The 12,241-nt window shown below is 57.6% G+C and overlaps 1 protein-coding gene across 2 annotated transcripts in view; it reads right to left on the bottom strand.

Annotated features, from left to right (window-relative positions):
- Window positions 1-12,241, bottom strand: part of ASS1 (argininosuccinate synthase 1) — a 52,895-nt gene that overhangs the window by 6,308 nt on the left and 34,346 nt on the right. For both annotated transcript variants that reach the window (XM_078436358.2, XM_081790961.1), the window contains exon 13: window positions 3,810-3,941. In XM_078436358.2, coding sequence (XP_078292484.1) covers window positions 3,810-3,941 — 132 coding nt within the window. The remainder of the gene's footprint in view (window positions 1-3,809; window positions 3,942-12,241) is intronic.

Genomic DNA, 12,241 nt, shown 5'->3' with positions numbered 1-12,241 from the left:
TGGATGTCAGTAACCTGTCAACATACTGCTAATATTTGCATATGCAAATATTTTTATGAATGAAGCACAGGTATCCTGGACTGGCTCTTCGAATGGGCATAAACAGCCCTATGAGAAAAACTCTCTTAGCCTCTCTCTTCTCTGGGTGAGCAAGTAAGGCTCGGGGAAGCCGAGGTTTCTCCAAGGTCACACCCAAGCAGACCCTGAGGGGCCTGGGTCTGCCCTTAGTTCCCAAGTTCATGATAATCTTGGAATTTTCCTGTCCCGGGATGGAACATCCATCAGCGCACAAGGTGCCTGAGAAATGTGCCGCCTCCCCCGCCCCCAAGCTCTGACCCCCGGAGCCCTAAGGCCAGCGAAGGCCATGTGCTCAGTCCCCAGGCTGCCCCAGGGCCTGTATCTCAGCCCCAACAGGCTCAGACCTGCAGACAGCTATCTCCTCTCTGGTCCCTGTGGAGGGCGGGTGGCCGCGCGGGCAGGATTGGGGGAGGGACAGCTCAGGCGGTAGGGTTTCTTTGAAACGGAGCCGGGAAGGTGACCCCACCTGGGCAGCTGTGGGGCCAGATGGTGCGCGATCTCCTGCCCTGATAAAGGGCCAGGTCAGCCCCAGGTCTGCAGCTATTGTTGGAGGCCAGGCCTCTGGGGCTGGCGGGGGGGGGGGGGGGGGGGGGGCACCTGCTGAGGCTCTCCGTGGGAAAGCGGAGCAGGCCTTCTCCGGGATGGGGTCCGGTGGCTTGCAGAAGTGGGGGAGGGGCCAGGCAGGGAGAGAAGAGACTGGGTCCTCGCTCTCCAGCCACCTGTCACTTGGGTTCACCTCCCGCTCCACGCTGACAAGCGATGCAACTTCTCTGTCCCTCGGTTTCCTCGTTTGTACGGTGAGAGAGTACTAACCATTCTCGGGGGGAGTTGTGTGGTTTCAGTGAACAGGATGTGGGCCGAACACTAAGCATTTTAAATCCCAGATTTGAACTCAGCCTCCGCCAGCCCTCACTGCATACAGGGAGACAGAAACCCAGAGAGGAAGAGGCTGTCGCAAGCCACAGTCAGATCCCGAAGAGTGCTCCCGACTCTGGCCCAGACCCCCGTGGGAGGGGACACTGATGCCCCCCGCGCCCCTTCCCTGCCATGCCCCGGTGGCTTGGCCATCTTTCTAAGTCAGGATGATTAGACCTTTAAGCTCTCAGGCTGGAAGACAGAGCCAGAGATAGGGGGCTGAAACCCACGCGGGAAGACCCGGCCTGGGCTTTATCTCGGGACCTCCCCACCTCTACTACGTGGAGGTCTTGCACTCAGATCTCTTTTCCCAGCGGACCCAGCCTGGGGAGAGGGGCAGTGAACTTGGTGCGTTGCATGGGCATCTCAGCTCTGGGCTGGGCCAGGCACTGTGCCAATGGGGATAACAGCCCTCTGTTGGAGGGGTGCATTATACCCATTTTTCTGCTGAAGTAACTGAGGCGAGGGGAAAGGAGGTGAGCTTATGTGCCCTAAAGAAGATGGGTCCTGAAGCCGGGATCCTGCCAGGGTGACCCTGTGGGTTGGGATCAGGGTCTGCGCCTGGAGGGAGGGGATCTGTACAAGCCCATAGGGAGATGTGGGGATGGGGTGAGGAGACGGAAATGAACAGGGGTCAGTCACCAGGGCATCTAGGAGTGCGGCTGAGGCAGAAGGGCTCCCTCGTGCCTCAGTCTCCCTGTCTGTGCTCCGGGGAAGCCGAGTGTCACAGCGGAGTGGCTGTATGACTGAGCTGTTAGAATCAGGAACCGTGAAGAGTCCCGGCCTGGTGCCCTGTGTTTCACAGGAGGGGAAACTGAGGCTTGGGGTAGACAGACCTACTCAAGGTCATCAAACCAGCCAGAGGCATGGCCCTGGTCCCTGCCTCTATCCTGGGAAACATGCCAGGCATTTGTAGTTTTCAATACACTTTGCAGTAGCAACCCTCCCCCCCCGCCCCCTGCATGCTCTGTCCACCCCACCCTTGATCTCCCTTTCCTAAGGGCCCCAGCCCACTTTCCCTGCCCCCACGCCCCTCCTGCCTCCTGGGATCGACTGGAGCGGTTGAGCACTTGCCCTCCGAAGCTGGCCTGTCCCGGGCTCAAAGCCACCACTCGTCAGCCGTGAAACCGTTCAAGTGTCTTCACCTCTGTGCAGCCAAGATGAGGTGATACCCGTGAGGGCCCAGCTCGGGGCCCCTCGGCAAGAGGTAGCAGCCCTTCTGTGATGAGAAGGGAGGTGGCTGGCGACTGGTGGCTTGCCCCCGCTCGGCCTCCCCGCAGCAGCAGCCGGGGCCTCGGAGCTAGCAGCCCGCCGCCCAGGCCAGGTGCTCTCCCCCACTGGCCTGCCAGGCTTCACGACTCTCCTCCTTTGTAACCAGAATCCACCTTCCAGCTGAAGCCCTGCTGAGCAAGAGAGCCCGCAGGAGACAATGGTATTTAAACACCTGTCTCTACCTGGGAAGGAGGGGGACCCGGCTTCAAAGCTGCCGGATACAATGGGAGGGAGAGATCACCCAGCCAATAACCACCGAGTCCCCTTGAAGCCCCAAGATGAGTTACAGTGGTTAGGAGCTTTCAAAGGAAATAAAAGCTCCGGGTGGAGGAGGAGGGGGTGAGTAGGAGCCGCGGAGTCTTATCCCAGGTAGGGATTATTAATGTTCACTCTCCAGGGTCCCCCTGACGTCCAGGACCCCATAGGTGTCAGCAGCCGGTCCCCGGCCACAGCTCAGAGGGGCTGTTTGCTGTGATGTGGTTTCTCACGTTAAGGAGCCGGTGAATGCCACAGAGCGGGGTCGGCAAACATCTTCCGGAAAGGGCCCTGAAGACAGTAACTATTCCAGGCTCTACGGGCCGTGCGGCCTCTCTCACAACTACTCAGCGCTGCCATTATCTCTCGGAGGCGGCCAGAGACAACATGGGAGCCAATGAGCGCGGCCGTGCCCCCAAAACTCTTTATGGACACTGAAATCCGAATTACCTGTCATTTTCCTGTGACGTGAAAGAGTGTCATTAACTTTTCCCCCAACTATTTAAGAAGTATTAAAAAAAAAAACAACAAAAACTGGGTTCCCCTCAGGGGCTGAACAGGTATGGAAGATGGGCCGGACCTGGGGACCAGTGTTTTACAATGTGGATTCCAACTCTGGGACGACAGGTAAGGCACGGAAACCCGAGTCTCAACTGTAAATCGGGGGCCCACCCATACTGCGTGCTAATGTCATTCCGAGCGTGGGTTAGTGACATCTGGCTCGTGCGATGCCCGGACCTGGGGCCGAGTTCTTGGTCCAGGCAGCCTTTCCCTCGCTTGAGGTGGTTCCAGGTTCCGCCTGGAGACAGCCTGACCTGGGGCCAGACCCAACTAGGCCACCTCCGGTTGTGTCATTTTGTACAAGGTCCTTTTCCTCTGAGCCTCAGTTTCCTCGTCTGTAACAAGAGCTGGCCGGAGCTCTCCTGGGAACGTTGGGAGGGACTCCCTGGGATGGCTGGTGTCCCCACACAGTGCCTGGCACGCGTGCCGCGTCAAAGTCGGCCACCCCAGGGATGATGTGTGACGCTTCCCTGGCCCCCCTGACGTCACGCGAATCGCAGGTGGCAGAGCGGCTGGACATCCTGGGGGGACTGACACATTCCCCTCAACACCCGGCGAGGAAGGCAGGTTCTGGCGCCCCCGCCCCCCTCGCTCCTTGTCCCCCGCCCTCGCCTGACCCCCTTCAGCCTGCATCCTTCGGGCTCTCTCGCGAGGATGGCGGTGGGTGGAGCGGGACCGGAGGAGGGTGCTGTTTGCTTAGGGAGGGGAGGGCAGCGGGGTCTACGCACCCGTATACACCAGCTCGGCGAATTTCAAGCCCAGGCCCTGTTTGATTTTGCGCACTTCCCGATCCATGGTGAAGGCCTCGATGTCTAAATGAGCATGGTACAGGATCGTCCCTGCTGGGGTCTCGTAGATACCTAGCCATTTTTCCAGGCAGGGGGAAAAGGAGGAAAAAAAGAGAGAAACGCATGAAACCCAAACTGTCAGCAAATGACAAAAAAAATGGAAAAAAAAAATAATGACTCGTCTGACAGGAGACAAGCCGGTCGGACCCATTCACTCCCAGCTTGCCGCAAAACGCTCCTGTCATTATGCTCATGCTGGGGCCACGACAGTCCACTCTGCGGCTTGTGGAGAAAATGTCTGGATCCCCCCTTTGAAGAGGCCCTCAGACGTTGGAAAATGACAGGGTTTCGGAGCTGTTCCCCCCTCCCTCCCAACGCGTGCCCACCGGCCCGCGGCTGAAAACCTATAATTAAACCAACCACGGTGGAGCCCAGGGCCCCAAATATCCCTTCCTCCCTTCCACTGGGGGAGCCAGGGGAGGGGACAGCTGTGCACACACATGCCACCTTCAGCCAGAGGCTCCCTTATAAGTCACGTCTCTGCAGAGGAGCCCTCACCTCTGGGGTAGCCGCGGAGGGCTCGGCGGTATCCTGTGCTGGCCCCATGCACAGATGGGGAAACTGAGCCTGGGAGGAGAAAGGACGTGCCCAACGTGGGGCCACGTCCCTGACCAGTGCTGTCGGCTGCCCTGTGGCTCAGCTGGCGGTGGGGGCCCAAACCCAGAAGGTCGTGGGGAGGCTGGTCTTGCTCACGGCGCCCCCTCCGTCCCTATTACGTCAGGCCCAGCCCCTCCGTTTCCTAAACAGCCTGCTTGGACCAGACGGTCTCCGAAGTGACACTGAGGCGCCTGGCCCCGAGCTGAGCGCGGTCCCGGGAGGAAGGTGTGATTCCCAGATTCCTCCCTAGAGGGGAGGACACCACGGTGCCCAGAGGCAGGACCGCCCGCGCGCGCGCACGGTCAGACCCCCTCTTGCGGCGAGCAGTACGGCCTCTCCGGTGAAGTTCAGGGCAGCACCTTGAGCTGACCACAGAGTCTGCTGTCCCGATGGCGGGGCCGTAACCGTCCCCCTTCCGCAGATGCCCCTCCAAAAGGTTCCCCTCCTCCCACCGCATAACGTTCCGGTATTAACGGAATGTTTTGGTGATCCTGAAAACGTACCGCGGTCTCGCCACCCTGGCTGCTCTAAAACCAGAAAGGACCTGCACGGCCGTGTTCACCACGGCCAGAAGGCGGAAGCAGCGCGAATGCCCACCGACGGCCGAACGGCTCAACAAAATGTGGCAAACACACTCAACAGAATTATTATCTGGCCTGAAAGAGGGAGGGGGTTCTGACGCGGGATCCGGCGGGGATGCGCCCGGAGAACAGGGCACAAGGAGCGCCAGCCGGTCGCGGGAAGACAGATCCTGCACGGTTCCACTTTACGTGAGGCCTCCCAGAGTCGTCAGGTTCATAGGCACAGAACGCAGAAGGGCGGGCGCCAGGGGCTGGGAAGGAGGAGGGGCTGGCGGGGGGGGCTGGTTTACAGGGTGAGGACTCTCCGGTTCGGGAAGGCAAAAACGAGGCTAGAGGTAGCCGGTGGGCCGGCTGCACAGCAGTGTGAATGTATTTGGACTGGACCGTAGGCTCGAAAATGGTTCAAATACACCTGTTAGGTGTATTGTACCACGGTTTCCACAAAAAGGTTTCAAAAAGCCTCCCCTGCCCTGAGCCCAAATCAGAAAGGAGGTTGTTTTCAACCCTGGAACCCAAGGGGCCGAGGACACGGCTGAGTGCGCTGTCCCTGGCCAGAAACGCCCTCCTCCGAGAACCTGCCCGCCTTGGATCTTTCCGTCTGGGAGTCGCAGAAATGCTGGGGCAAGGACAGGCCCTTTCGGATCGCCGGTGCCCTGTTGTCCTAACTTTGAGCTGCAAACCTGTTATTCAGATAGGCTTTGGCAGAAGCCCGGCCTTTAGAACACGCAGCCCAGGCCCCGCTGCGGGGAGCGGAGGCCCCTCCGAAAACGCTGGTCTCCACCAAGAAGTCCTTTAAATGCCAACCGGGTCCAACACCGCTTTCACAGAGGGGCAGGCTGAAGCCGGGGAGGGAGGGGACCTGCCCAAGGCGAGTGGGACCGGCACTGGGCCTCCCTTCTCTGCCCCAGGCTGCTTCTCAGGGCCTCTGGCAAAGCAATCCCGTGCTTACCAGGGCGTGAAAGGGAACAAATCTGAGGAGTGGCTTAGGAGGAAAAGCCTGGGCTCTCACCCTGGCTCCGAGGTGTTCCCAAGTAGAAGAAAAGAGCCTCTCTGGGGTGTGTGGGGGGCGGGTGGTGAGTCTCTTATCTGCAAACCTCTGATATCCTGGTCTTGGGGGGTGGGCACATCCATGTCAAAGCCCCACCTAGAGGCCAGGTGCTGATACGATCACAGTGTGCCACAAAGGAGCCTGTCCCATTCCACTTGTGTGGCCCTCAGGGCAAGGTCTACTGTCCTGCTCCAACCGTGACCTTTCAGGGGGGCAGGGGAAATGGCCTCCCCAGCAGGAAGACCCCACCATCCCAAGTTCACGCACCGGCCCCAAGCCCTGGAGTCCTGGGGAGTTGTTCAGACCCTCACTCAGCTTTTGGCAAACAAGGTTCAAATGGGCTCGGGGCGGCCCCCAGCCACAAGCCAGAAAGGGCAGAAAGGCTGGTGGCGGATGGATGGCTGAGAAAAGCCAAGAGCATGAGAACAGGGAGCCACAGAAAACCTACGAGAGCTTAGCACAGAAGTTGGGGCGGTAAGGTACCACACACGCGTGGCTCCCAGTGGCCCCCGGGGCCACGGAGAAAGACCGGACAGGTTCAGCCATCTGTTTACAAAGACAGACATGTTGGGAACACGGAGAAATGCCTGCCTCCAGGGGCACCCGTGTGGCTGGGTCGGCTAAGGGTCCCAGCTCTTAATTTCGGCTCAGGTCGTGATCTCATGGTCATGGAATCAAGTCCCATCCCACATCGGGCTCCTCGATGAGCGTGGAGCCTGCTTGGGACTCTCTCTCTGCCCCTCCCCACTCTCAAAATAAATAAATCAACAACCACATCAACAAAGTCGGCCTCCGGAATGGCAGAGATGAGCACAATATTAAAGGGGCAGGTTTTCAACTATCCTAGAAACTTTATGGTCGGGAACATAGTAATTTTCCAAGAGCCACCTAAAGCAAGATACCGACAGAGGCTTTTACTGGCCTTTCGTCCATCTTAGGCACAAGCTAAGAACTCGGTACTTATTGAATTGCAAACAGGCCTTCTAATGATTAGTTTTGTCACGTCTTGGAAAAACCCAGATACTTTCAAAGCCTATCCGTATATTGGCACGGTCGGTCTCCATAGTGCCAGCCGGGGCGGGCCAATAGCTAGAGCCCTGGAGCCCTCTTCCTTTCCGGCTCCCGGGGAGCCTGACTCCTCCTTGCTTTTCTGTCTGGCTGGGCCAGGCATGGGGCGCAGTCCAAGCCGTATTTGCAAAGGGCTGAGGCTGGGGACCAGAAGTCCCACGGACAGGATATCTTCGCAGAGTTCCCAGCTCAGCTTTGCCGTGTGACCTTGGCCCACGTCAGTTGCCTCTCTGAGCCCCAAGCAAACTGCTCCTCCTTCCAACTTTCACGGGAGGCCTGCCTGGAAGGCGAGTGCCCAGGCACACCCACATCACAGGTGCGCACCCTGCTGGCTTTGTCTCTAGAACACGGGGGCTGACCCCACAGTATCACCTGAACAGCAGTCACGTGCGATGCTACGAGGACACCTAGATGGTCCAGCCAGGAAGACCTGTGACCTGCCCCAGGGCCACCTGCTGCTGGCCCAGGATAGCCGTTTCCCAGGAAAGGAGCAGAGAACGTGCCCGACGGCTGCGGGAAGCATCCGGGCAAGAAGAAAAGCCATAGCCCCTGACACACAGCAGCACAATTAATATTCCTGCTCCCTTTCTTAGGTGTTAAAGTCAATCGTGACTGATCAAAAAGCTGTTTTCAGGTCGCTGCTGTTGTGTGTGTGTGTGTGTGTGTGTGTGTGTGTGTGTGTGTACAGTGTGTGATAGGGAGAGAGAGAGCGTTTGAAAGATCTCCCCTCTCCTCTCCACAGGGGTAGGGGGTACAGATGATTTCTGTGTATTCCTTCTGGAAAAAAAAAAATGACTTCAAAAAAAAAAAAAAAACAGTGACAGAAACCTGATGCTAAAAGACTATGGATTTGGGGCTTTTGACAGTCGGCATACAAACCACTGCGCAAAAAGAAGGAGGAAATGACAGGTGAGTCGCTGTCGCGGTGGAAGAGACAACAGACATCTTCGCAGTGACATGCACAGCGGCTCCAACTGTCTATTTTCATCTCCCCGTGTTTACAGGAAAAAGACAGAGGTGTCATTGGCTCTCTGCAGAGCAGCCTCAATCACACCGTAATTACTGCTGGGGCGGGGGTGGGGGGGAATGGGGAAAAGGGCAGGGATCTAGGGGAGGTTGGCGGGGGGGGGGGTGGGGGTGGGAGCGAGAGTGGACCGAGGAGGAAGTGGTGGGGACCAAAACACTTCTGCTGCTGTTTCTCTGCTCCCGAGGCTGCCAGGTTAACCGGACCCGCACGGCCTGGCAGAACTGAGGGAGATCCACCAGTGAGCTGGGGTCCGGGGCAGCGGGTGGGGATAGGGGTGAGGGCGCCTGGACCAGAGGTGGTCTGCTTTGGGAAAGCAGGATCCAGAGGGAGAGATTTGCAAAGACCCGGGGAAGGGAGGCTGGCTGGAGCCCAAGGGCTCCCCTCTTAGGTACCAGGGCCAAGGATGGAGGCGGTTGCCATGGTAACGGGGAGGCAAATCATGGTGGGTCTCCAGCCGTCCTCTGTGCTCCTGGTGCCCTGCGAACCCCAGCCTGGTGAGCAGTGTGGGCCTCTGAGGGTACAGACATCTTTGTTGCATAACTCTCTCTCTCTCTCTCTCTCTCTCTCTCTCTCTCTCTCTCTCCTCTCCATCTGGAACATTCCATCTGAGCGGAGCCTCTGGGAGGCCTGGACAGGTGGGCAGGCAGGTGGGTAAGTGGGCGGGCAGCCCTTGGTTTTTCTTAGCCAGAAAGTGGAGGAATCGGGAGGAAGTGAGACAGGAGGGGAGAGTGGGAGAGAGATGGAAAGGGTGGAGGAGAGAGGGACAGGAGAGGGAAGAGGAGAAGCAGGCAATGAGGAGGAGAGGCAGGGAGTCCGCAGGGGGGAGAGGCAGCAGCAGGCAGAAGTGAGCCGGGGAGGGACAGGGCTGGGAGCGAAGAAGGGAGCCGAGGTGGCTGGAGAAGGAGAAGGTGAGCGGAAGGACAGGAGCTGGCGCCTTCCCCGCTCCCCTCCTGCCTGCCCTGCCCCCCTTCTCCTCCCCACTGATTTCATTTACTTCACTTAATTAGCCCCCCTCCAGAGTTAAAAAGATAATGTGATAATGACAACGTGAACAGCCACAATACAGCAAAAGGACTTCCGTCTGCAGCCTCCCCAGTCCCCTGCCCCTCTGACCCCATGACCACCCCAGGCTCAGGGCAGTGGCACTGCCCAGCTCCCTACCCAACTCCCACCCCCCCCCCCCAAAAAAAAGAAACCAAGCCCTTTAACGAATTTCAATTATGAGCTTTGTAAAATCAATACAAACGACATTTTCCCCTTGTACACGGAGCGACGGACAACAGCGTCTTCCTGTTCTGCCCTCAATATCGTTGACAATTAACAGCTTCTCCCATTACTGTGGACTTCATAAAGACCTTGTCGTGTGGACATCCCCAGCACCCTCATTTACACCCCCCCCCCCCCCGCTCGTTCATCCTCCCAACGAATTACTCGTAGAAACAGGACACCGCCCGAGAAATCGCAAAGCAGCTGTCTTCTCTCACCCCCTCTGATCCAAGTAAGAAAACAGGCAAATTACAACTTCCAAGGGGTAAGATCACCCAGGCCGGCCCCACCTTCGACAGCTGGGGCCACAGAGAGGGAAAGCCACTTGCTGAGGTCACACAGCAAGTTCTTGGGAGCCGGAATGTCGACTGTCTGCTCCAAAGGCTCTACAGCTCTCGGGCTCAATTCTGTGCCTTTAGGGACGGCTCCCCACGGGTACACGCAGAGTACCCGGAGAGGCTAAGTTGCTTTCCCAGTGGTGATGGAGCTGAGACAGGGACTCACGTCTTCTATCAAAGCCCAGCCCTCCAATGTGCCTCCGTCAGGTTCCAGGGGCTCAGCTCCCCCTCAGACCTAACAGGCCACCTGGGGTGCCCCCTAACTTCTTCACTAATCCCCCCAGAATGTTCCACTCCACCCTCTCTCTTCCACATCTACCCGCTGAAGCCCATTCTCCTGCCACCGTCTCCAGGGTGTCATTTCAGCATAGTCCCGTCCAGGCCTTCATGACTACCCCCTTCAAGTTTACTTGACTGTCCCTACTTTGCGGGATGCCATTTCACAGAGTGACCTCAGGCCAGTCCCTACCCGGAAGGTGATTCGTTTTCACCACAAGTGCCTGTCCCGGTCGGTTGGCATCACTCTCCAAAGCACCGAGACACGTCCACAATCCACGAATGATGGCTCGGGAAGGTCATGACGGCAGGTGCCATAGAGGATGCCTCTGAGCCACACTGAGCTCCCCGAGGGCACAGGCCGCCTTTGACCTTCCAGCATGCCTCTGTGGCTGCTGTCATTTGTGGGGCACCTGATCCCACTATGCAACACGGCCGGAACCTGGGTGTGCCCCACCCCCGAGTTTCAGCTCTTGGCCTCAGCCCCACGCCTCTCTGGGTCTGGGCATCAGTCCTGGCCTTGGTTTCCCCTTCTGTCAAATGAAGGTTGCGGATCTGTGGCTCCCCAAGGTCCGCCTAGATCTGCCTCGCACGATTTTACATTGTGCTGTCTCCCAAGGGCAGACGGAGACAAAGGGACATTTAATTAGACGTTAATACAGGTAAGAGACAAAGGTAAGTGAGGGTAAAAGGTAGCAGCTAATTAGTAATATTGTTCTGACAAGGCCTTCCCTGAGAGTTTCAATTAGGTTGCTTCTGGAAGATAGTAGCTGAGTCCAGGAGGGAAAAAAAAAAAAAAAAAAATCATGGGAAAGAGGCTAAGGAGTCACTTTGCCTCCCTCCTCCCCACACCTTTGGAGACACATCCAAACAGGTCATAGGCAAAAAGATCCGACCTCCACCCCCGTGCCTACCACGTCACACGTGGGCCAACCGGGGCCCCGAGCTGACAAGTCAGAGGTCACCGGGCAAGCCTGGGCGAGCCTGAGTGACAGCTCCCACACCCTGCCTCCCGGCCCAGCGCGCTGTTCTGACAGCTGAAATCTGGCCATCAGCTCTCTGCATCTGAGAATCTTAGTAAAAATGTCCTAAAGGACAAAGCGCCGTGACTATCCCTTGGCCTGGCTGCCTTTGGCTTGTGTTATCTTTTTAAATTGGCCCGAAGAAGGGGCGCCTGGGTGACTCTGTCGGTTAAGCATCTGACTCTTGGTTTCTGCTCAGGGCATACATGATCTCATGGTTTGTGGGTTCGGGCCCCACGTCCCCCCCTGCGATAGCAGTGTGGGGCCTGCTTGGGATTTTCTCTCTCTCCCCCTCTGTCTGCCCCTCCCATCTCGCACACGTGTTCTTGCTCGTGCTCCCTCTCTCCAAATAAGTAAATGAACTTTTAAAAATAACATAAAATACGGGGCGCCTGCGTGGCTCAGTCGGTTGAGCGTCCGACTTCGGCTCAGGTCATGATCTCACAGTTTGTGAGTTCGAGCCCCGCGTCCGGCTCTGTGCTGACAGCTCGGAGCCTGGAGCCAGCTTCATATTCTGTGTCCCCCTCTCTCGCTGCCCCTCCCCTGCTCACACTCTGTCTCTCAAAAATAAAGATTAAAAAAAAATTGTTTTTAATAAAAAATAACATAAAATAAATCGAACCTAAGCAAAGCAAGCTGAACGTCTGTCAAAACAGGCCCCCCCCCCACAAGCTCACCACCAGTATTTAAAAAATCAGGGGCTCGATTTGGGGGCTCTCACTGCTGCAAGATTTCCCTCTCCCTCTTAAAGTTCCCTAAGGAGGCAGCATTGCTTTATATCATGCTGACAGACCCAGTTCCTGCGGGGATTTGAGATCCCCTTGCATGGGGAAACTGAGTCCCGGAGGGGAGGGTGTGGCCTGGGGACTGATCGGTCTGATGCCCCTGTGAGCGATGGCCGGAAAATCACAGGGCTCTGCTTACTAAAGAGAAGAGACAGGCACCTGCTTGGTTGGGACCAACCTCTCTCCACTCCTGGGCCAGCCAAAAGCAGCTACGGGCTGCCTAGCCGAGTCAGCTGCCCCAAACCCAGGCGCAGGCCCCCCTCGCGTGACCAGCGCAGCCCATAGCGCCCACCCCTGGCAGGAT

This window comes from Panthera onca, chromosome D4 (assembly GCF_046562875.1).
Source record: "Panthera onca isolate mPanOnc1 chromosome D4, mPanOnc1 haplotype 2, whole genome shotgun sequence".
Classification (NCBI taxonomy): Eukaryota; Metazoa; Chordata; class Mammalia; order Carnivora; family Felidae; genus Panthera; species Panthera onca.
The sequence above is the reverse complement of the archived record's forward strand: the minus strand, read 5'-3'. Positions and strand labels throughout refer to the sequence as shown.